At 44.8% G+C, this 24,462-nt stretch overlaps 1 protein-coding gene across 1 annotated transcript in view; it reads left to right on the top strand.

The window, feature by feature from the left end:
- The first annotated feature begins 3,552 nt into the window (after positions 1–3,552).
- Positions 3,553–24,462, top strand: part of MAML3 (mastermind like transcriptional coactivator 3) — a 272,708-nt gene continuing 251,798 nt past the window's right edge. The window contains exon 1 of the mRNA XM_083519876.1: positions 3,553–6,335. Coding sequence (XP_083376002.1) covers positions 5,874–6,335 — 462 coding nt within the window. The 5' untranslated portion in view covers positions 3,553–5,873. The remainder of the gene's footprint in view (positions 6,336–24,462) is intronic.

Below are 24,462 nucleotides of genomic sequence, written 5' to 3'. Positions count from 1 at the left end.
CTAAAATCAATAGGATTACAGAGGAAGGGAATAGATTGGAGCACCCACATAAATCTTTTCAGGAACACCTTGGTTCATAAACTGTTTGGGCAGGGCCCTGTCTTCAAAATACCGCTAAAAGTCTGACAACAGTGGCTGCACCAGCTCATAAGCAGCAGACAATGAAAGGCAAACCACAAAGGGGCAAAATCCTGAATGTGACATGGCGTAGAGGATTTATAAAGGGTCTTCTAGATGACATTACCAACTTACTTGCCTTTATAGTTTGCCACTTGTTGTTTATTGCTTTCATATAGTTGTTACACACCACCAGCACTCTGGACAGCAAATGTGCGGTGCTGCTATCTGGTTCTGTCGAAGACCTGCAAGGCAGAGGTTCATTTTAAATATTGTATCTTGTTTCAGAATTGACACACAGGAATTGCTGTTCTCGGGAAGTGAATGAAATATAGCTACTCTGCTGATTCCTTAACCTCAGGAAAGAAATCCTATATACTAATAGCAAACTCATTCTCCAAGTGTGGGTCCTTATATAGACAAAAAGACACCACCAATGTAGAACAGGGGGATACCTGCAATCTTGGAGGAAAACCAAAGTTTTCAAAAGCACTGAAATACATGGGGGGGGGCCTAGCCCAATGAAGACAGGTAGGTTTGGACTCCTGATTGACTGGTGTGGGGCAGGGGGTGGGATGGAAAACCAAGGGAGGAGGAAGAGTAGAATGGCATATCCTCGAAAAGGATATGACTGGTTGACTGGAGACCTGAACAGAAGGACTTCATACTGCAGTGTTTTGTTGCAGGCCCCGATTGTATATAATAGCGGTCAGTTTGATGCGCAGAGCAATCTGGCCAGGGAGCAAAAAGGCTAAGGTAGAAAGTGTGAGTGTGGTGGTTAAATCCATAGATGTAGTGCTTTCTTTCTGGGGGGATGGAGGGGTACACATACCCCTAAACATTTTGTGAATCTAAGTTTGGCCTCATTGAGGGGCAGTATTTCAATATCAGTAGGAAAATGAGAGTACCCCTAAACTTGTTTTTCTTAAAGAAAACATTGTATCTATGAATGTGCTTGGGGTGATTAGGAACAAGCTGGGGCCTGAATTTCCAAATAACACAAACTAAACAACCTTGGTATTATGAAAGTATTTTATGTAGCTAATACAGACAATTATAAACAAACAAAATATGAAATCACCCAACTCAGTAAAATGAAATGAAATATGACCAGATGTGTTTTGACCCCACGGTCTTCCTAAGTGGTCTATTTCCCTCTCCCCCAAATAGAGTGGTACCTTGGGTTACATATGCTTCAGGTTACAGACACTTCAGGTTACAGACTCCGCTAACCCAGAAATAGTACCTCGGGTTAAGAACTTTGCTTCAGGATGAGAACAGAAATCGTGTTCCGGTGGCACGGCAGCAACAGGAGGCCTCATTAGCTAAAGTGGTCTTCGGGTTAAGAACAGTTTCAGGTTAAGAACGGACCTCCGGAACGAATTAAGTACTTAACCTGAGGTACCACTGTAATGTCAAAAGCAACTACACCAAATGCACTACTAATAATACTTAATCTGGCCATAAAGTGCAGTGTATGCATATTTTTCATCCAAAACTGGCATTGGGAATCCACAAGCTGCCCTTCCAGTTGGAACATGTGTCTAAAATGAGCCGAACTACTGAATGATCATAAGGTGTTATTCCCATTGTGACTCAATGGGACCCCACTCTGGAAGGTGGATCCTTGACCAGCCCAGCTCTCACCCACCACATCATGCCCCAGTGGTAGGATTGCCTGCAAAGAACTTTCTCTGGCTGCAGCAGAGACTTCAGCAGTGACAGTGGCCCCCTCCAATGGGCAGAGGCCAGAGATTGTCTACTGATTCTGAACCCACTCCAGCAGGATGGATTGGGGTTAGGTTTGTGACCTAATACAGGAAAGTAGTCGCTGCTGGCTGGGGTAAATCACAACAGTCTTTAGTCTCTTTTTAAAGAATGATTCTGTATTTCAAAGTGCAGTTTCTATGAGAAATAATATGGAGGAAAATTAATGCTTTTTAAATAATGTTGCCATTGCTAAAGAAGGTCAAGTCTTTTCCAAGCATTAGACAGGGGTTTCAAAGCTTGTGCTTTGTCTGTCTGCAGTTCTAGACATGAAATGACTAAAACCGATTCAATAATGGGATAATATGAGAACAAAATAATATTCACTTTCAGCTACATTCTGGATTTGGGGCTTTTGTTCTTCAACACTAAATGAATCTACGTTGTTCATTTTAAAATGGTTTGGAGCATTGTTTTTGCCATGCAGTTGAAAACGGAAGAGACTTTCCTTCCACATTTATTTCCTCTCTGTCTTCCGAGGAGCTCAGGATGTCATACATATTTTGCCCCATTTTATCCTCACAACAACCAAGAGAGACATTTGCAGGGATTTGCACCTAGGTTTCCCTAGGCCTAGTTTGATCCTCTAACCACCATGCCACATGGGATCCACTAAGTATTCTCTCACCCAGCACACTCAGATCAATATTTTAAGTCTTGCTCCATACCATACCCCTACCCCCAACAATGAATATGAGGCAGGGCCTTTTCAGTGGTGGCTTACTTCTAGCCTAGGGAGGCCTGCTTCGTTTACATCACTGTCTAGTTTTTACTGTCTGTTGAAAACAAGCATGTTTAGAAGGACTTTTGGGGATTGGCTAACCCTACAGTTGGAATGCACTCCCTAGGCTGTGTTTTTGCATGTGGGTTTCAATTTTTATTGTATTTCCTAATGTGCATGCATACACATACAAATAATTCTTGTTAGCAGCATATTATAATATCTATATCCCACCTTTCTTTAAAAAAATAATAATTAATCAATACAATTTGGATTATTAGGTAACAGAAAAAATATATTTCTACGTCTTACTCTGGTGTAGTCCAACTTTTTTTGATCACTACAGGGTTAAGCAGATGGTGTGCTGGAGCCAAAGCATGTCTACTCATAAGTAAGTGCCACAGAGTTCAGTAAGAATCTTTCCCTAGTGCCTGTTTAAGATGACAGCCTTAAGGCACCTGAAACCCTCCCCTGGATTGCAACTACTATTGGGTGCAATGTTATCATGTTGCATTTGAATGTGTGGGCTAAATACCCTGCTTCCTCAGTTATTTTCATCATGGCAATTCTCAGCAGCTCTGCATGGAAATGCCCACTATTCTCTTGGAAAAAATGTTGAGCCTCACATTGTTTTCTTGTTAAAAATAGAAAGTTCTGGCCTGTTTTTGGATGCTGCCCATCAGCCCTTGTTTGAATCATTCTCATTTTGCAGTCTTTTAAGTAACCAATATGAGTGGAAAAGGTGAATGAGAGACATATTTTGTGTTTTGCCTCCTAAAGAGCTGTGCAGCACCCAGTGGCGTAGCGTGGGTTGTCAGCACCCGGGGCAAGACAAGTAATTTGCGCTCCCTAACCCGTGGATTTGCGACCCCTAACCCTAACCCCCAGATGTTGCGCCCGGTGCGGCTGGCCCCCCTTGCACCCCCCACGCTACGCCACTGGCAGCACCGGGTACTTCTTCAGTCAGTTCCAAGCAGATAAAGCGAACAGTGCACCAGTTTTTCTTAACTACTTTTAATTAGCAGTCCAACCAGTGAACAGTCAAACACCACCCAACTTCATGCACTGTGTTTGTTACCTATGGTCGTTCTTGAGAGATTAGGGAGCACTTTAATTCCCTCTTTGCTCTGATTTAGATTGTATGTTCCCTTGCATAATGGATGGATCTCACTCTTGCTCTCTCCCTTTTTAAAGGTGTTACAAGGCAGTAAAGTACCTTGGGCTTGTCACTCTATGGCTGTGTCCACACTATTCATTTAACACACACCTCCCCTTGCAAAGAACCATGGGAACTATAGTTTGTTAAGGGTGCTGGGAATTGTAGCACTGCGATAGGTGAACTTAACCTATTTCACAAAAGTGTTCTGCGGCCAGAAATTTTGTGTGTGTGTGTGTGTGTGTGTGTGTGTGTGTGTGTATACACACACACACAGTATATGGTATGCCTATCGATGTAACAATAATAGCAAGTTCGTGTAACTCAGTAGACGATACTGTATCCGGCACCTACATTCTATCCAGGGCTGGGATTGTTTTAAATGCAACTTGTAAATAAGTTTAGTCGGAAACAATGAGATTTACTCTCCAGTGAATGAGTCAAGGACTGTGCTTCTCCCGCATCCCCCCCCCAAAAAAAACACCACCCCTCGGATATTTGAATTGAGGGTAGAGGGAGGCGTATCAGGGTTAATTCTAACACCAGCCTCTTTTCTTCCCCTTGACTTTTCCACGTGGTAAACGTCAGGCAAGGAGAGTTAGGAAGCTTCCGTTCCCTTGCTGTGGTCATCATCATGCACAGGTTCTATTTACCATGCAATATGTAACAATTTAGGCCAGCATGATACAGAGCTTCAGCTCGCGCCGAAAAAGGAAACCGGACACACAGGGCAGGCGTATTACACACACACACACACGCACCACGCGACCAGGTCAAAAGTTGACTGCCTGCCTCTCCAGCTTCCCCCTCGGGTCGCTCTCGCTCGGTCCTGCCAGTCCCTGATTTTCCGCCCAAGGTAACAAGCAGCGTGGCTAGGAGCCGGAGGGGGAATTAGACGGGGAATCTCCGTGTCCGTTCCTGCTGGCGAAAGGTCCGGGCCGGATTTTGCACCTTGTCCCCGGGTCTGCCTCACGGCCTGGAGGAGCTGGAGCGGCGGCTGCTGCTGCTGCTCTGTTTATTGAGCGCTCTTGTCCTGGTATCACTCCGCTGGCATGGAGGAGGAGGAGGAGGTGGAGGAGGACAGCACTTGATCATTGTGATGGTGGCAGGAGGAGAAGCAGCAAGCAGAGCAGAGCAGAGCAGTCTGCGTGTGTAGCAGCTCGGCGTACGTTCTGCAAATACTTCAGCGAGCTACTTTTGCAGATCGCCCCGGATTGTTCACGTGTTGACTTCCCCCCAGCTGGAGGATTTGCTTTTGCTGTTTTGTTTTGTTTTTCCTTTTCCCTTTTAGGTTCCTGTTGAAAAATACAACTGAGCAGCCAAAGTACTTTTGAGAACACGGTGCGGCATAAACACCCAAACTTTTTTTTTCTTTCCCCCTACTCCCCGGGAGAGAGAAAACACAATTAAGAAAGCGGCGCTGCCTGCCGCCCGGTGGCGCGGGGTGCGATGTTGGGGTGCCTGTGTGCGCGTTGTCTGCCCGGTGTGTATGTCCGTAGGTGTCTTGTGCGAGTGTGTGTTGTGTGTGTGTAGAAGTGTGGAGCGTGGAGAGAGATTCCTGCCTGTTTTGCACGCATGTGGGTGCGTGTCTCTCTCTTCCTCCGTTTTCATACATGGGGGAGACCAAGGAGGTTTTCGGTCCGGGATTTGTTTTGGAAATGATGGATTATTTCAAAGGTGGACTGATCTGATCTTCCTTCCCTGGAGTTTGCCACCGAACAAGCTACCGATCAGTTTGTTGGGATTCCTCCTGTGTTTGTTGATTGTGTCTGGCGATAACCTCGCAGCACCGCCTCCTGGGTCTCGGCTTTTAACATTTTCTTTAGGCAATTTCTTTCTTTTTTGCGGGGGGCGGGCGGGCGGGGGAAAGCTTTCTTCCTGCCGGAGAGGATCGACAAGGAAGGGAGAGAGGCTTTTAAAAATTGTTGGGGGGTATTTTGTTTTAAACCAAACAACCCCAAAACATTTCGCTGGGGATCTGTTGCCTCCCTCCCCCATGGTCCGTTAAAGAGTATCTTCCCCCGGAGGACCCCCGTGTTTGTGCCTGGCGTGTGGCGCCCGCTTCTCAAAGGGGGGAAAAGTTCTTCCAAAATAGTGTGCGCGGAGAAGAGGATGGGGGATTTTGCAACCCCCGCCGCTGCCGCGAACGGCGGCAGCCTTTGCCTCAACAATAACCTGAGCAGCAGCCTCGGCGGGGCCGGGATCGGCGTGAACAACGCTCCCCACGGCCCTCCTCCCGGTAACAGCGCTACTCATAGCGGCGGCGGCACTAACGGGAGCAGCGGCGTTCCCAAGCACAGCACGGTGGTGGAGAGGCTGAGGCAGCGCATCGAGGGCTGCAGGAGGCACCACGTCAACTGCGAGAACAGGTACCAGCAAGCCCAGGCCGAGCAGCTGGAGCTGGAGCGAAGGGACACGGTGAGCCTCTACCAGAGGACCCTGGAGCAAAGGGCCAAGAAATCGGGGGCCGGAGGCAGCGGCAGCAAGCAGCAGCAGCAGCAGCACCCGAGCAGCAAGCAGCAACAAGATGCCGAGTGTGCCACGGCCGAGCAGAGGAACCACACGCTGATCATGGTAAGGGGGCGGGCGAGAGGGGGCTGGAGGGCGGCTGCGGAGCACTTGTGGGCTGGCGCTTTCTCATTTGGAGTTCTCCCTTCTCGCCGGAGCGGATGTAGGAGGTTGGGGAGGAGGGTGGGGGAAGAGAGAGAAAGAGCGAGAGAAAGCGAGGGATGCTTGGCTGAAGCCAGGGAATGGGCGGAGAGAGGAAACTTTGGTCCTATAACTAATATGGGAATCCAGGAAGCAAAATGGACTATTTGAAGAGGAGTTGTCGAAGCCTCTGCATTGGTGGGGGTGGCTAAGCCGCGCGCACTCGCTCGCTCTCTTGTCTTGTCTCTCTCTCTCTCTCTCGCTTGCCACTTGGATCGATCACTCAGGTAATGATTCTTCACCTGCCGGCGTCACACACTCTCACACCCCCCCCCCCACTTCTCCCAGTCGCTCGCAGGTATCATTGCATCGATCACGGCTCAAAACAATGAAACAAATGAATTGTGCATTTGGCTGTTTCACGTGCCATTGGAAGAGCGGCGTAAAAACGCACACAGGAGAACCGACGCGCTTGGAGGGTCCCCCTTGTTGTGTAGGCAGTTGTGGAGTAGCGGCGGGAAGACCAGGGGGAAAGCACGTGCGTGTGCCTGCGCGTGTATATCTCTCTGGCCAGCGTGGGTGCGTGTCTGCAAGGATGCTCGCTGCCTCTTTAAATCCAGCGGAGGGGGAGCTTTGTGGGCTGGCTTTGCGGAGCGGGAGTGACAGCCCTCGGGAGGAAAAGTTGGGCAGGTTCCTCCTCGGCTGGCGGCGGCGCGTGAGTGTGCGCGGCGTGCAGCGGACCAATCAAGTCTCTCCAAACTCGCCCCAGCCACTCAGCGGCCGCCTGGGCTGCATTTCTTTCTTGCCTTTTTTTTCCTTTTCCTTTTCGTAATTCTAAAGTTTCCTTGGCCTTTTAAGAGGCTTAGAAGAGAACAGCAAAGGGGCGGGAGCTAACCTGCCGGTGGCGTAAGAACTACTAGTAGGAAGTGGCGTTTCACACTCACCCAGATGGTTAAAAGAAATTAAACAAGAACTCGCCGGGTCACATATCTTGTCTTAAAACAAAATAGTCAGTACGTGTCCCTATTAAAAGCGCCCCTCCCCTGAAAAATCGTCCGGGAAGGATCGTTCGCCGCGAGCTGCTCTGATCAAATCGATTAGGAAATCCCTTTCCCACACCCATTCTACCTTACCTACTACCCTCCGACAGCTTCAGTGAAGAGAGCGGAGAAGCGGTCAGGGTTTTTTTTTTGTTTTAACAGATCTGTTGTCAGTCCCTGCTTCCAGCGTGCCTGGTTTCCAGTAGGTGTAGCCGAGTAAAGCTAATCGAGTTTATGGAGAGCTGTGAAATATTCTGCCTTTGGTGGCGCAGTGATTGTGTCGATGGGAGCTGCTTGCCGAAATCCAGGCAGATGGTCTCAGGGGCAGCTGGAGGGCAGGGCGAGGGCATTCCTTTTTTATTATTATTTTACTTGGGCTGCTGTCGCTCTTTCGGATTTCTTTTTTAAATTCTGTTGCAGCAGCTCTCCTAAACCAGGGTTGCGGCTCTAAGGCTTTTTTACTGCGCCCTAGTCAATCAATTTTTAAAATATGTATACAGTATGTATATTAGAAGGAAGCTCCCTCTTAATCCCCAGCCTCAAACAGGAACGATTTTACGCAGGTGTATTCAAAAATAAGTCCAACTGCACTCAGTGGGACTTACTCCCAGGTAAAAAGCGTTTCGGATTGAAGCACACGGACTGAGTTGTGACTCCCCCCTTTAAAAAAAGTGATTGCCTACTTTCGAGTAAACATGAACAAGGTCGCGCGGCGAATGTTTGCCCAAGTAGCTTAGATTTAGGCAACCGCTCGCAAGGTTCAGTTTTTAATAAAGGTCTGTTGCTCTAGCTGAGCTGGAGAGAAGCGGCTGCAAGGTCCCTTTGCCTTCCTGCTGCCCTTATGGCCGCCCTAAGCTAGGAGCGAGCCGGAACCTCCCCGCCGCCCAGCTTTTCGGCAAGCCACCCCACCAGCTGGCGTCTGCCTGACAAAGCCGCCCTCCCCTCCCCCGGCTGGAAGTTGGGTGGGAGGCCTGGAGGGCGCGGACTGACGGCGGGGTCAGCCGCAGTGGCAGCCCAGGAGGAGCTGGGGCGAGTGGTGCGGCGCAGGAGGCGGAGGCTGGCGGAGGGAGAGAGAGAAAGGAACGGGCGCGGACTTTGCGGGAGACAGCCGCCGCCGCCGCCGGCTCCTCCCCTGTCGAGAGAAGGAACATTTATTGATGTGGGACTCTTCTTCCCCACCCCACCCCCGGCGTCCGTGTGTGTGCGCGCGCGCCTCCTCAGTTCACCGGGGCCGCCTCGGCCCCTCCCACCGGCGCGCGAAGGCCGGCTCAGCCGCGACCCGCAGGCGGAGTCCGCTACACCTTCTCCCCCCCCCCCGCCTGCCGCGGCGCTTTGTCTGCTCTATCGAGCGCTCAGCCGTGGGGGGCGGGGCAGAGCTTAAACGCAGCCCAAAGTGCGCCCTCCTGGAAGCGAACGCTGCTGCGCGGCGTGCCGCCTTCCTCCTCAGGCGTGGAGAAACCACCACTCCCCCTCCCTCCGAGGATGGGGGGGATTGGAGAAGGAAGCTGCTGCTGCTGCTGCTGCTGCAGCCGCCTCCCTGCTTTTCCAGGGAAAAGGCAGCCGGAGAGGGAACGCCCCTTGTTGGAGACAGCGGGGCATTTCTCCAGTGCAGTCGGGAGGAGGGGGGGGGGGTTGAGATAGGCAGATAAAGCGCTCAGCCTCACCACACAGGAATAACCGCCCCCCCCCTCACGCTGCCGCCGCCGCCTTCCTCCCGCCCGACCTGGAGCGCGAGCCGGTCTGCGGACGCGCGCGCACACACACACACACACACACACTGGCGGAGAAAGCCGAGAGACAGACGAGTCAGAGCAAAGCACAAAGGGAGGCACCTGACTCGCAAACAGGAAGCCGACGAGGCGCTGTTCGGCTGCCCGTCTGCTTGGCCCTTCCCGGCCCTCTAATAGGATTTGGGTTCAGTCCTCAAGCTGTTTCATGCTCTTTGCTCCCTAATGGAGCTTGCGCTTGCGACACAGTGGCGCACTCGGAGGACTTGGGCAGGGAGTTCATGCAAGCAAACAAACAAAAGCCTTCTTCGCATTCCACCCCCCCCCCTTGAGCTGCGGTACTGACTCACTAGTGAAACAATAGTTTCCTTCTCTGTCTCTAGCTTGCAGATGGGATTTGGGAAAGGCTTGTAGTTGGAGAATCTCTTTGCCATGGGCAGAAGAGGGTGGTTTGTTTTTTGATGTGCTGGACAGGTCTAGATTTCCCCCCTGGAATGGCTCCTTTCCTACCAGTAATAACAATAAAGTGGATGTTGTAACATCTGTTTTAATAAGAAACCACTGATTTCCTGTATTCCTCGATATGACCTGTAGTAACACCCCAATAATTCGATCATATTCTTCACTTGACAGTTAATAAACCTTGCTTTGCTTTTGGGGTCCAAAATACCTTTTTTTAAAAAAAAGTTTTGGATTTGTTGCAGTTACAGGTAAGTAGCAAAATCCAGGAAATATTAGCTTATAGCGCATCCTTTTAAAACAATAATAATGTCTTATTTAAATCTGCAGTCCTATACATACAAACTTGGAAGTAGTATCTATTGGACTCATTGGGTCTTGTCTTTGAATATACATGGATAGGATTGCAGTATCTTTGAAACTCTCTTGGTTAAAATTACTTGTAGTATGACATCCACAGCTAGGGATATTTGCATTCGGCTTCCAGTATCATTGGAGCATAGCAGATTAGTGTGTGCTTTGCTGTTTAAAAAAATTAGAATGCAGTGTTATTTACAGCCATTTTAAGTAAGGGAGAGAGTTTCATCAACAATGTGCTTATAGACAAAGGGTTTCACCAGCAATATAGTTACGATTTGTAGAAAGATTAAGAGCGAATTGTGGTTTTTCAACAGCGTGTAAGGGAGCTCCCTAAAGAAGAGAAGGAAGTTGCCAGGATAAGTGTGAAGCTTTTTGCGCTGTCTTTGAATCCAGTTTGTGAGACTTCATAATGAGAACTGTGTCCTCCTTCCAATCAGTGAAACATGATCTGTGATGAATACAGACCTCCCCAATTGTTGTACTGACTGACAAGTGCTGGGGGAAATGTGAGGTGCTGGGGGTGCTCTGTCTTCAGAGAACACTGCAGCCCCACGTGTCTGATTCCTCTTTTCCTAACCCTCAATAGAGAGAACAATAAGTTGCCTTTACTGAGCTGTATTTTGTGTGTTTGTTTGTTTAATCTGTGGAGGCCTAAACTGTCCTTCTGCACTTTGTGTTTCTCAACGTATGCTGTACTCCATAATGTGTGCTTTACTGGACAGCTGATCATCTTTTTATAAATACAGTGGTACCTCGGGTTAAGTACTTAATTTGTTCCGGAGGTCTGTTCTTAACCTGAAACTGTTCTTAACCTGAAACACCACTTTAGCTAATAGGGACTCCTGCTGCCGCTGCACAGCTGCTGCACCATTTCTGTTCTCATCCTGAAGCAAAGTTCTTAACCCGAAGTACTATTTCTGGGTTAGCGGAGTCTGTAACCTGAAGCATATGTAACCCTAGGTACCACTGTAGATGCTTTCCTCAGAGGCATGCACCTCAAACTTAAAAGTTGATGGTCTCTCATAGAAAGTCAGTACAGCCTCATTTCCACACCCAGGGACCTGCACACTCCATGCATGCTCAGTGCATCTTGGCAAGCCTAATCTTCTAAATTAAGGATGGGATCTGTGCCATTCCAGATGTCAATCCTTGGTCTAACTGGATGTACCTAAGGCTTCCAACAGCCCAAAGGAGTCTAGGCATATGGTGATGGATTTGCTTTTCCTGGGGGCAGCTGCATTTATTGTTATTTAATATTTATTCATTAAATTTGTCAGGGCAACCCAAAGTGACGTGCAACTGTGAGTCATTCCATACTTTCCTTCAATTTACAAGATCTCCACCAGGAATGGTAATTTGAAGAGGAGGGTAGGAAACTTTCTCAAGCTTCCAGAGGGAAGCTGATTTCTCACCTTTCCATTTAGTTTGTGCTCACACCCACCTTTAGCAGGATGAAGAAAGAACACATTTTTCAACGTATATGTTCCACTGACAGTCAAACAGTTTAATTTTGGAATAAACATGTTTGTCATTTTCTATTGTCATATTTACTGTGCAATGCATCCCTTTGACACATCTTGTTTGTAAGGTGGAGACAGAAATAATGCATAGGATTGAACTGGAAGTCACTTGACAGCAGAAACTGCATGTCTACTTGGAAGTAAATTCCCATGTGTTCAAAGGGGCTAGCTCTCAAGTCCTTGTGTGTGAGCTTTTGTCTGAATTGAAGCGAGGCCAATGGTCCATCTTATTAAAGACCCTTCCCTCCCAAAAATAACCACAGGTAAAAATTCAAAATACCATTATAGCATAGCCTACCTCAGAGAAATTTATAACCATTTAATCCCAGTTTTGTGAGGTTTGGGTATGAGCACTTGATAGTTGATTTTGCTAAATCTTTGATTTGTTTATTAATAATAACATCACCAAACATTTTCTTCATTTGGCTATAACAGCGAATAATGAAGTTAGGAAACACAAGAATTGTACAATAAAAACATGCATTTCTTTATTAAGTATTATCCATTTTCCAGCCTAGTCATTGTGAAAGCCAGTTTTAATTTCTCAGTTACATAACTAGAAGTGTTTTAATACTGTGCTAGTTAGGTTTGTTTAAAAGTTATTGATGGAAAACTTTGCAATTCCTCCAAAATGTTCCTTTGCTCATCATCAGACTAGTTCCAAGAAACATCTACTCATTCCCATTCTTAGCTAATCTGCTTTCTCACTTCCTACTGTGTTGAGTGTATAATTTTTAACTTGCTGAATGCATCTTAGATATTTGGCAAATGTGCTTCAGTATTAGAAACCATCTTAAAAATTATTTAATGTTGTTAAGCCATGCCCATGTGATGGTCTATTACAGTTCTGCTCTTCTGTACTGGTTTGTAAATTGTCAAATTCTAAAAACTTTTCCTGTAACTGTATCCTTGACATCTTATACTGACAGGCTCATCATATGCCTGCTTACTCAGAAGTAACTCCCGCTGAGAGTCACGGGGGATGTGGTTATCCGTGAGTTCCGCCTCACATCTGGTGTATATATGTAGAAACATGGGGTGGGTGCAGAGTTAACTGCAAAGGCTTGCAAGGGAATCCCTCTTTCTGTCTGTCTTACTTTTCCACAGCTGGGCCATGGTATCACCTTTCAGTACCAGAAATAAGCCCAGCTAGGTGAAAGCAAAGTGTTCTGGGAGGGAGTCTGCAGGAGTTAAGCCCCAAACAGGGGGAAACTTCTGCACTACTCCTCATTTGTTGCCAAAATTGAACCTCACTGTTTAGTTACATTAGTACAGCAAATATGAATTTGAACTAATGGGTCAGGTAGATGAACTCGGTGGCCCTCAGGATCCCTTCCAACGCTGCAGTTTATGATTCTGTACTCTTGCATCTAGTTTGATCCTGAGTTTTGTGGCTCTTACTTTCAGGCCACTGTGCATAGGGCTGTTGCCTTTGAACCAGACACAATACATATTTACTCAGAAGTAACCAGTTGGGCTTCTTTCTGGCTAATTGTGCAGAAGATTGTAGCCTTTGGTGCTAAGGTATCCTTTGGTGGTGCTTGATAGTGAGAAGCACTGTGCTGAAGCAACACTCTTGGATTCCTGATTGGTTTTATAAGAGGCTAGAATTATGGTAGCTATGGAGTCTTCATTGGAAGTACTTACAGCAGCATTTATGCTTCCGAAAGAAGGTAGGTTTTTGCCTGCAGCCAGGAAGAGCACAGCATGGAATATGCAGAGAAAAGGAGGATGGGATGAAGGAAAAACTAGACACAAGGATGAGGCTAAAGTCATTGTAAAAGGCAACTGGGGGCCAACGTAGAGGCAGAGAAGGGCGATGTGTTGAGAAAGAGAGATTATTTTAGCAGGAATATTCTGAGTTGACTGAAGAGGTGAGAGAGAACAGGAAGGAAGGCCAGAGTGGCAGTGGTCCAAGGAAAAAATAACTAGGGCATGAACAGTTTAGCAGAAGATGCAGATTTGGCCAATTTTGATGAAAAATCAGTGGTTGGAGTTGGCAGTAAAAACAGAGAGGGGAATGAAGAACCAGAAGTGGGCCTAGTTAGTTTTATGCTTAGAAGGCAAAAGAGAGAGACTTAGCTATATCTAATCAACAGGAGGCTTGGGTGTCTGCAGAAATAATTCGTGGGGAGGGGCAGAGAGATCCATGACTTTTAAGTACAGGTATTTGACTTACCTCTGAACTCCACACACTATTACATGGTGCTGAAGAGCAGCAACAAGAAACAATAGTGATTTACTATAGTGTATGGGATTATATATTTCTGAACTAAGTTCTAACAAATTGCTCTATTTGTCCATGGAACAATAACAGAGTAAGGCACCAGAAAGACATAGAGCTATAATTTGTCCATTGAACAACAATACTTTAAGACTTTGAAAAACAAATTAAAACCCCTAAGGCTGAATTTTTCACCTTTTACACAGAATCTCCCTTGGCTGTGATGAGTGCCAGATATAAGATCTGAAAGTAGCCAGGCTTTTTTTTGTTGCTGTTGTTAATTCCTGTCCACACGTAACATAAAGGAAAATATACTACAAAGTGGACCGCTATTGAAACAAAAATGGGAGACTCTGAGGCTCTGGGCCAAAAGAGTCAATAACTACTTCTATAAATTTCTCCTTGGGATGGGTCCTCAGCATTGCTCTCTGGGTGTTCAACAAACAAGCCAGACAATTGCTTTTCATGCTTTGCTGAATTTAGCCATGCCTGTGCAAAGTGCTGAAGGATTGTTCAGTTCAGCATGTTGTAACTGGGAGTGAAAGTGCTGTCAGGAGAGCCATTTTAATAGCAGGGAACTGTCTGGTGTGGTCCAGCAGTTCAGCAAGGTTCTCGGTAAAGTAATAAGTAAATCCAGGTAGGAAATGTAGATGGACCACTCTTCTGTGGATTGGTTGGGATGATTGGCATGGTTTTGACTGTGAGTCCTGGAAGACCTGTACCCTGCCTTCTAGGCCTTTTTTCCAGCTGGCCTGGGAGGGTGGGGCCCTGACTGACTCCATCTACAACAGCTGAGACTGCTGAACAGAATCTTGAACTGGGATATTGTTTAGGGGGGCTGTTAACAGCATCTTTGTACAGTGGTACCTTGGGTTACATACGCTTCAGGTTACATACGCTTCACGTTACAGACTCCGCTAACCCAGAAATAGTACCTCGGGTTAAGAACTTTGCTTCAGGATGAGAACAGAAATCGTGCTCTGGCGGCGCGGCGGCAGCGGGAGGCCCCATTAGCTAAAGTGGTCTTCAGGTTAAGAACAGTTTCAGGTTAAGAATGGACCTCCAGAACGAATTAAGTACTTAGCCCGAGGTACCACTGTATCTATATTTTGGATCTTATGATTTATGTGGCAATTTTTCAGTTTGATTGTGTACTTTTTAATATTGTTCATCACTACTTTTGCTTTGTTTGTGGTTATGTAATTTTTTATATGCTGTAAGTCACCTTGAGCATTGTTTTAACTTTGGAAAGGTGGCATGCAAATAAAACGATTGATTGAGTTTTCTGTTACATGGTTTGTCTAGCTGCTTTAAATTTGAAATCCCTTTCACCTTCCAGTTTCTTGCACTTTTCTAATACTATTGTCCCCATTAGGTTTCCTGTGTAGTTATGTTATTCCTAGCAACTCTTGTATTTATGTTCTTTCATTTTCATTGCACCTAACTTCACAAACTGCAGAACTTGTTCAACCGGTTCTAGCATCAAATAATATTTGCTTATAATCACAAGTCAAAATTATTATTATTTATTAAATTTGTATACCACCCTTCAACTGAATATCACTAGGCATTGGGTTGGCTAGAGTTCTTTGAGAGTGTCAACAAGCATATAGATGGTCCAGTTCACAAAGGGTACTCAAGACTTTCAAAAAGCATTTGACCAGATACTTCACCAAAGACTCCTGAGAAAGCTTAGCAGTCATGGGATAAGAGGAGATATTCTTTTGTCAGTCAGAACTGTTAAGGTGGCCAGGTTTCCTGAAGATACTAAATAGTTCCCTCTCCTGCACTATCGGGGCGACTTCTGTCTCTGCTGGTCTCCGATGTCAGTTCCCTGACAATAAGTGATTGCAATATGTATGAAAGGGATTTTTTCTCTAGGATCTCGACAGTGACTTGTGAATGATGACAATTCCAGCTGAATTTTGTGATGAGAGAGATGCTTGCCTCCCCCTATTTTTCAGACATATGCCAGCAAATATTGCGGCAAATTAGTATATAGAATAATGATTCTCAACATGCATTGATGTTTTCAGATGTTCAGGGATTGGGGTTTTTTCCTGGGACTGTCAAACATGTCAGGCTAACAGTGCTTTATTAATTATTACGTTTTTATCCCACCTTTCCTCCAAGAAACTCAAGATGACATACATGGTTCTCCCTCCACTGCATTTAATTTTCATAGTAATGTGAGGGAGGTTAGGCTAAGAGATGGTTGATTGCATTTTGTGGCTGGCCCTCCAAGGGCAGGGTGAGGTGAGGTGAGGTAACCATCTCAGGCATAATGATCCACAGGGGCAGCAGATCCCAATGTAGATCTTTATTCCATCCTTGGTCCTGATGTAGATCACTCTTTCTTCCCTTGTGGGGAGGAGGGGGTGCAATTGTGTGTTTCACCTCAAGTGCCAAAATGTCTTGTGCCGCCCTGATTTAATGACTATGTCACAGTGGCTGATTATGAAAACCAGCTGGTAGTGAAATGTAGATCCAATTAAAGGTGTGCAGTAGAAGGATCCTTAAACATGACTATCAAATAATAAAACAAATGTCTGTGCCTTGACCTTCCAAGGATAAGCTCACACAATACTTTCCTACTACTGTTTTGCATCTAGGCCCCATTAGGCAATTTCTGCAACTTGAAATAGAAAGTATTGTATGACCACCAATTTTTTTCCAGAGCAAATAACAATGGCAGTGTTAGCCGAGATGTGTTTCATATATTTTGTGTTACTGTCTTGAGCATATTCTGATATCTTAGTTACTCGTTCATGGGCACATATTGTCTAATATGCTATTATTCATCTGCACTAAGGATTATTTCTCTCTTTCATTGGAGCTCTCACTTTGATCTCTCCTGCAGGCCCATACACACACACATGCACTCAGTTACTGAGAACAGCAGAACAGATGCAGGCCTAAAAGAGTGCTTATTTATTATAAAGTTCCCTAGTCTTCTTCCACCTTACTTATACAACCTGCCTGACAGGTACTCATGATTCATTTAGTGTGTTCATCATTACAAAAAACATTCCTCCTCCTTGTTATTTATTATATAAAAATACAATCTCAGTCTGAAGATAATTGCTATCGAACAAATGTACTTTTTTCTGTTTTGGATAAGAAAATTTGGTAACTACTTGTTCAGATAAATGCCCCCATGGAATTAGATTTGTGAACATGACAACAAAACAGCAAAAGTTTGGTACAACCTTTAGTGCTATCAGTACAAAAGTAGAGGGGGAGAGGAATACCATGAAATCAACAAGGAATAACTGGCAAACCTGACTTTTTGAGAAACAACAACTTGGAAGCACTCTCAGATATGATCAGAACGTATCTCTTCATAGCACTCTGAAGCTGTTAAGATATTGTCAGTTCAATTTGAAATCTATACACTAGTTTGTACCTCAGTAGAATCAGGTTGTTTTTCACTCGGACAAAACTAGTGTCTACCGTATTGCTAGAGATCTAAATGGAAGGCAGAACTGGCAAAGGCAGCAGGACAGATTCTCCCCCTCTCCATAATATTTAACAGAAGTTTTCATTAGCATTATTCATTCAACTGCTGTGTGATTTGCTGCTTTCTCTTGCATAACCTCGGAACATTATGTTACGTTCGGTCAGAGGCCTGCAAAACCTAATGAGCAAGCCTCGATTCCCGGATTAGTTGTTTGGCCACATGCCACATACCCTGATATTGCCACAGAGAAGGAAACGGGAGGCATTCAGAGTGAAGACCTTGAAGCCAAGGTTCATGCTTGGTTAACAGTAGATCAGCACCCACTTAGATGACTAAAGCCACTTCTGAGGTGGTGGTTAGTATCCGAGGAGCAGTGGGGGGGGGGGAGTACCTTACCTTTCCCCTGCACATGGCTGCTCTTCTCCAATGTCCAGTATAGAGTTGTTGTGTGGTTGTTGTTTTTTTTTTAAAAAACCCACATTTCCCCACTTTTAATACTCCATTGGGAGAAAAAGCACTTGGGAAGGCAATCTGGAGTGGTTCAGGAGAGGACATTCTCTGTGACAGTCCCTAGGGTGTGTAGCTCCCTCCTCACAGAGATGTGTATGATGATTTCCTTGCATAGCTTTCATTGTTGGCTGAAGACTCGGCTCTTTACCCTGGCCTTTGACACCTGATACCCTTTTAAGGCCCGTGCTCATGTAAATTGTCTTAACTGACTTTAATACTGTATTTTTATATTGTTGTAACCTGTCCTGGGACCTTATGATGAAGGGCAGGTAAGGAAAGCAAGAGATAAGGGCAGGAGTGGGAAAATGGAGAGGGGTGGTGGTGAAATGGATGGATCAAAGCAGGAGGAAATAAAAGTCATCTGCAAGTGATCAGTTGAGACCTGGCAAGTGCGTTCTGTCCCTTTCCCAGCAACCTCCTTGGGACAGGGCAGGGGGAAGAGAAGGAGAATGGGGTGGACTCCCCACTTTTGACTCTGAAACCACCACGCTCACTTTAGCCCCCTGCCCCAGAAGATGACACCCGAGACAGGAAAGAGGTTCCACACCACTGAGATGAAGGGCTGGGGTGGGGATTCTCAGATTAAAAACAGGCATTAAACAGCAAGCAGTCCTATCATATTACTTCTTCAACATCAGCACAGAAGTTAGCTAATTTGTTTTCAGTGTCAATTCCACCATGCTTTTTGCACATGAAAGAAGCTAAACTAAACTTTGAATATGAATTTTTATAGTGGGGTTTCACCCAGACTGTTTCTTTTCAGCAATTAAGTTTGGTAAGGTCCTTTGCCTGGGAGGTGAAATGTGTTATATTTTTAGAAATAAATATGTGATGTCTACAAAACAACGATGCATCACCATTTCCAAGAAACTTGCATAAGATTTCCTTACTATTTAAGGAATCTAGAACATTGTTTTGCTTTCAAGGAACTGAAGCTGCCTTGGTTCTAAAATAACTTACCACCATCCTCCCCCCCACAGGGGGGATATATCTGAGGAAGACTGTGGAAACAATATGTGGAATTACAAATCTGCATGGATATGGCAGGAAATCAATGAAAGCTGGAAATAGATCCCTGCACATTCGGGTTTGTGGATTTTCCCTGCATCACCTATGTAAATTTGGGAATTTTTTCCCCCACAGTGTAAGATGTCTGCTAAATCTTGCTGATTACAGTTTTGGCAAGTGTTAACTTTAGTGGAATAATGTAGTGAGTGTGCAATATTGCCAGCAAGTTTTTTTAAAATGTCAGGCAAATTACCCTCGTTCCCCCCCCAAAAGAAAATTAAACACCTGCTTGCTGAAAGTTAACAAATGGGGGCAGTCATTCATTATTGCCTGGGGTAAGGGGCAGTATGTGGGTTCTACTAAGGGGACCCTTTTCATATAACTCTGCAGCTTAGAAAGTATGAAACAAGTGCATACATTTTTAGACTGTGAGTAGACTTAAGTTATTCATGAATGAAACAGTCTGATTCAGGTCATGAGAGGCCAGCTGTATGCATTCCAGATGTAGCTGGCTTCAGAGGGACTATTTTTGTGCATGAAATGAATGTGCATGTTTAAATCTTCACACAACTAAGCTGCTATTACAGCCACTCCAACTTAAGTATGACACTGGAGAATGTTGTGAATGGAAGATAGAATAAACTGTGGTGACAAGATAAAAATATTCTGCAGTACTAACACTACATGGTAATTTCAAGAATCTTTCTTCTTGCATGTCTGAAGAACTGAACAAATACAAATGCAATATGTTGTTAGAGCTGTGGAGGTAGGTACCGTATTTGTGATGGGATGCAACATCATTTCAGCCTGGAGAAGTGATAACCTTGAGTGAGGCCCTGTTCCATGACCACTCAACAATTTTCTCTATTACAAATCCATTTTTGTCCAAGAACAGTGACTCTGAAAGAGCCTGCTCCTTTTCATTAATGCCTTGGCACATCACACCTTCCTTGAAGGCTGAGAAGCAGTTTGACTTGTTTCAGATCCCCTTTCTTTCTTTTTAAAAACAGTACCAAGGTCTCTCTTGCACCACTAATGGTGCTCTCATTCCTCTCTGGACAGCCGGGCTCTCTATGTCTAGAATCTGTAAGGAAGAATTACATTTGGGGGAAATGTCCTCTGTTCTGATTTTGAAGGAGTGTGATAACATGCTTTTATTATTACTGTCTTTGGGCACAGTTCATAGCAATGCACTCTCTCATGATGGGTAATATGGTGCCAGTGGAAATGATGGAGCAATGCCACCTGCTTTACCATAAAGAATTGCCTACTTATTAGAATCAAGAAGAGGCCCATAACTTTAAACAAATTATTCGAACTGACTAGAAATAATTAAATACATGCTTGAGAAGGGTGTGTGGTGTTTGGGGTTTGAAGGAAGCTGGTGGAGATTGGTAAAATATTTGGTTTGTTTGTCCATTAGTATGAGAGTTCACCTTGCACGGAAGAACTTTTTAAAAAATGAGTTATTTATATAACAGCTTGTAATTTAATAAGCTCATTATTCATTAGCAACTCTGTGATGTAGGCATTTCTTCTCCATAGCTAATCAAGAATTGAGGTTGCAATGTGAAAAAATCTGAATACAATTTGCAGGGTTTTTTTTAAAGCAATAATTATATATCAGAGCTGCTACATTTTGTTTCTTAGTTGGTGCTAAAAAAAATCCCTTTGTTGTAGAAATTTTGATCAGAATTTTTTAAAAATGGTATTTTGGAATGTAGCTAGTTCACTGTATGATAATTCGGATATACTTCATTGTACTAAATTCCATTTTCACTTCAAACGAAGGGCCAAAAAGTCAGTGGAAATGTTCAAGGACTCTAGAGTAAGGATATCTCACCCTACAGTTAGAGCCAATAAATGGTTCAGTTAATCTTTTCGCCTCTTTTTCTGAACTACTTAGAAACAAATTGATTCTTAGCTGATAGGAGGGCACAAGTAGCGCTTCAGGAAGAACATAGTGCTTCTCTTTTTGTAGAGTGTACTGGCAGTGTATGGGTTTTCTTGCTTGTTCTGCAGGGAGGCCGCATTTTGATTTAAAGTTATGAGTCATAGTATCTGAGGCTTGGAGGCGAACACACTATCTGTAAACAGCAGCCAAAGGGCACACACTTCTGCTTTTGCAATTGGCAAAGTCTCCTCCTTACTGCTTTAAAAAGGAAGAGGGGGGGGAAATATCACCATGCCTCTTTTTATGTGTCTTTTCATAAGAAAAGTTTCTGGTGGATCCTTAATGGTTAAGTTCCCTGAAATGAAATACTATGTTGCTGTCTTAAAAATAACTGTTTCTAAGACACCAAGTCCCATATGAGCAGGCTAAAACAGACTGGGTTTTCTGTCTGTTCTGTACGTTTTGCAGCTTCAGTAGTGCAGTTAGGACAGTTTGATCGTATCACCATGTATATTGTCTCAAAAGAGATTAAAAACAACAATCCAACAACACCATTTACTGTAGGTCAGTGATCACTTACATTGTACACATCTAAAGAAAAATGAAATTGTAATGGTGTACTCCTTTTTTGTGGATTGAAACTGGATTCAAAACAAACACCACCTTTTATTCCAAAGCAAGGCATCATGCATTAATAAAAGATTTTGTTTGTTTTTAAGAAGTACTTTTGGATTCTTCTGCTGTTGCTTTCTGTTTTCCCCATGAAATTTCACCTAATTGGCACAGCAGTAACAAATGGCTTATTGCTTTCCTGCATTGTTCTTTACAGTTATCTCACTGCAGAACACATCACAGCTGTTTCCTAGGTTGCTCACAACTCTAGTTGTTGATTTTTGTGTTTTCTTTACATATTCTTAAGAGATGTGTGGACAAGTTAACTCTGGAGATGGTTGTGCAGTGGCTTCCAGAAGTGCTATTTTTACAATGCCAGCTATAACTAATGACCCTTGTTTTCCTTATTTACTCTTTCCTCTACCATGTGACTCAGCTCTGTGTTCTGACATCAGAAGTTAGTCTTACTGCTGCCAGAATTCCTTCTCCAGTTGTTCCTTTCCAGCTGACCTTTAGACAGTAAACGAGAGTGCAGAATCATGAACATATGTGCCCTTCCCTAACCGAACGTAAAGCCTATCTGATCTGTTTGGCTGTTTGCTCTAATACAGTTCTTGCAGAGAAATATTATGAGCTAGCAATTCAAAATGTAGGCATGTGGAATGAGCAATATACAGTACAGCGGTACCTCTGGTTACATACGCTTCAGGTTACAGACTCCGCTAACCCAGAAATAGTGCATTGGGTTAAGAACTTTGCTTCAGAATGAGAACAGAAATTGTGCGGCGGTGGCACGGCAGCAGCAGAAGGAGGCCCCATTAGCTAAAGTGGTACCTCAGGTTAAGAACAGTTTCAGGTTAAGAACGGACCTCCGGAACGAATTAAGTACGTAAACAGAGGTACCACTGTATAAGCTAATTGACAAATGGCACCTTAAGCCTGGCTTACGGTCACCACAATGGAATGACTAGGTGCCTTTTCCCCCGTGGGGCTTATTATTATTTTTATTCATTTCTTTTCTATATTGCTTTATATTATAAAGAAAAAATCTCAAAGTGGTTTACAGCACATTAACACATTACATGAAGCAATCCAGGATAAAACAAATTGAAACTTCAAGGAAAATATTTCAGATCCTTCTCCAAGTGACATTTTGCTTTCCCCATATTTATTTACTTCCTTAATTTATAGAGCTGCCCAAGAGCAGAAGTACTCTAGGAAGCCAATGTAGCAGTTAGGATATGGGACTAGGACCTGGGAGATCCAGGCCTGATTCCCCACGCAGTCATGAAGCTCACTAGGTGACCTTGAGCCACTCCTAACCTACCCCACAAGAGTTGTTGTGGGGATTAACTGAGAAAAAGGCAGGCCAGCCAGATGGAAATGTCAGTCACCAAACTAGCATCCAGAGGTCTCCACATGGTTGCAATTGGACCCATGCCAGTAGTAAAATGCACCTGGTACCCGACTAATTTCTAACACTGGCTCAGATATGTTGGTATAACTCTCATATGTTGGACAGGGACTATTTACAGTGAGGATAATTGTTTAATACAGTGTTTCTCAAACTTGGGTTTCCGGCTGTTCTTGGACTACAACTCCCATTATCCCTGACCACTGGTCCCGAGTTCAAGTGTAAAGAGAGATGGAGAGAAACTGACACCTGTCCCCTTTCTCCACACCAGGCATAATCTAGACCAGTGTTTCCCAAACGTTTTTGGGCAACGGCACACCTGTTAGCCGGGAAAAAATCTCGCGGCACACCACCATTAAAGCCCCGCCCCGTGACGTCAGCGCGCAGCGTCACGCCGGGAGGGACGCACAAAAGCGAAAGTTTTTTCCCTCCCCCTTGCCGGGGTGGGAGGAGGCAGCAGAGCGAGGGCAGCTGAGGCGGCGGCGGCTGTTGTGGTGGTGGCGGCGATAGCGGGCGGAGGAGGAGCCGTCGCCGGGAGTTGCTGCTGCTGCTGTTGCTGCTGCTGCCCGGACATGCCGGCCTCCTCCTCCTCCGCTCCTCCCTATTGCGCGCGCTGCCCCGCCGCTCGGCACCAGCACCGCGGAGCCGCCCCCGGCTCGACGCGGATCCTCGCCGCCGCCGCCTCTCGCCGCCCGACTCGCCCGCCTCCCTCCCACGGCACACCAGCCGGTGTCTCACGGCACACTAGTGTGCCGCGGAACACCGGTTGGGAAACACTGATCTAGACCCCTCTCTCATGTCTCCCCCTTACTCACCTCATCACATGCAAATGAATTTGAATAGAGCAAGTATATTGCATGCTTTGTTAGTGAGTTATTGGTGACAGGCTAGCCCATCTCCTGAAGTGAAAAACTTAAATTAGAACTGTTTCATTTCCATCCCTGTAATTTCAGTGTTATAAACAAGATGAATAATGAAAACTAAGGTGTGTTTCACAGATTATTATTTTTATAGGTATTCACAATGTACACAAGAAAATTATGTTTAATTTGCAGTAGCTTAACGAGGCTAGCATTCTACTTTTAAAAACATTTTGGAAGATCAAATTATTACAAATACTGCATTTCCCAATGGATGAATTTACCTTTGTTCTTTGGCTAACTAGTTTATGAATAGGGCTTTGCTTTCTTTCTTCACCTGTTGCTTATCTGCGATACTTGTAATTAAGAGCTGGTCTGCCACACAGGAAAACTCTCTTGTACAGCCCTTGTAAGACTTGATGAATTTGTGTTACATGTTTGAATACCCTCCCTAATAAACACACACAAAACCACAAAACTTCTCTGTGCAAAGAAAGTGGCACTTTGGAGAAGACTTCTGTTTGGCCTCCACTGACGTGCATTCCACTTACCAGAAGCTGGGGTCTGTTTTTTTAACATGGCAATATATTCAATCCTTCCTCTGCGTTCTGAAAACTACACTCCTTGGAAAACCGTGCCTCCTGGTTTTTCTAAATGTGTGGATTGGACTACAGTCCATTGAAATTTATTTATTTAGAGCATTTGCACCCCTATCTTCAGCCATAAAAGCTCCCAGAGTGACCAACATACAGTCACTTTAAACAAGGCAGTCCCTGCCTTCAGGATTACAATCTAAAACAAAAAACACAACACATAATGGGAAAGGGACAGAGAGAGGAGCCAAATTGCTTTTGGGTTACCTCAAAATTAAAACATGCACATATATACCTTGATTTTGCATAATTTATCATGCTTTTGTTAGCCATGAGTTGAAACAAGAAGCTACATGGAGCATCAAACCCAA

This window comes from Podarcis liolepis (genome assembly GCF_965112155.1).
Source record: "Podarcis liolepis genome assembly, chromosome: 9".
Lineage (NCBI taxonomy): Eukaryota > Metazoa > Chordata > Lepidosauria > Squamata > Lacertidae > Podarcis > Podarcis liolepis.
This window is presented reverse-complemented; position numbering and strand designations above follow the sequence as displayed.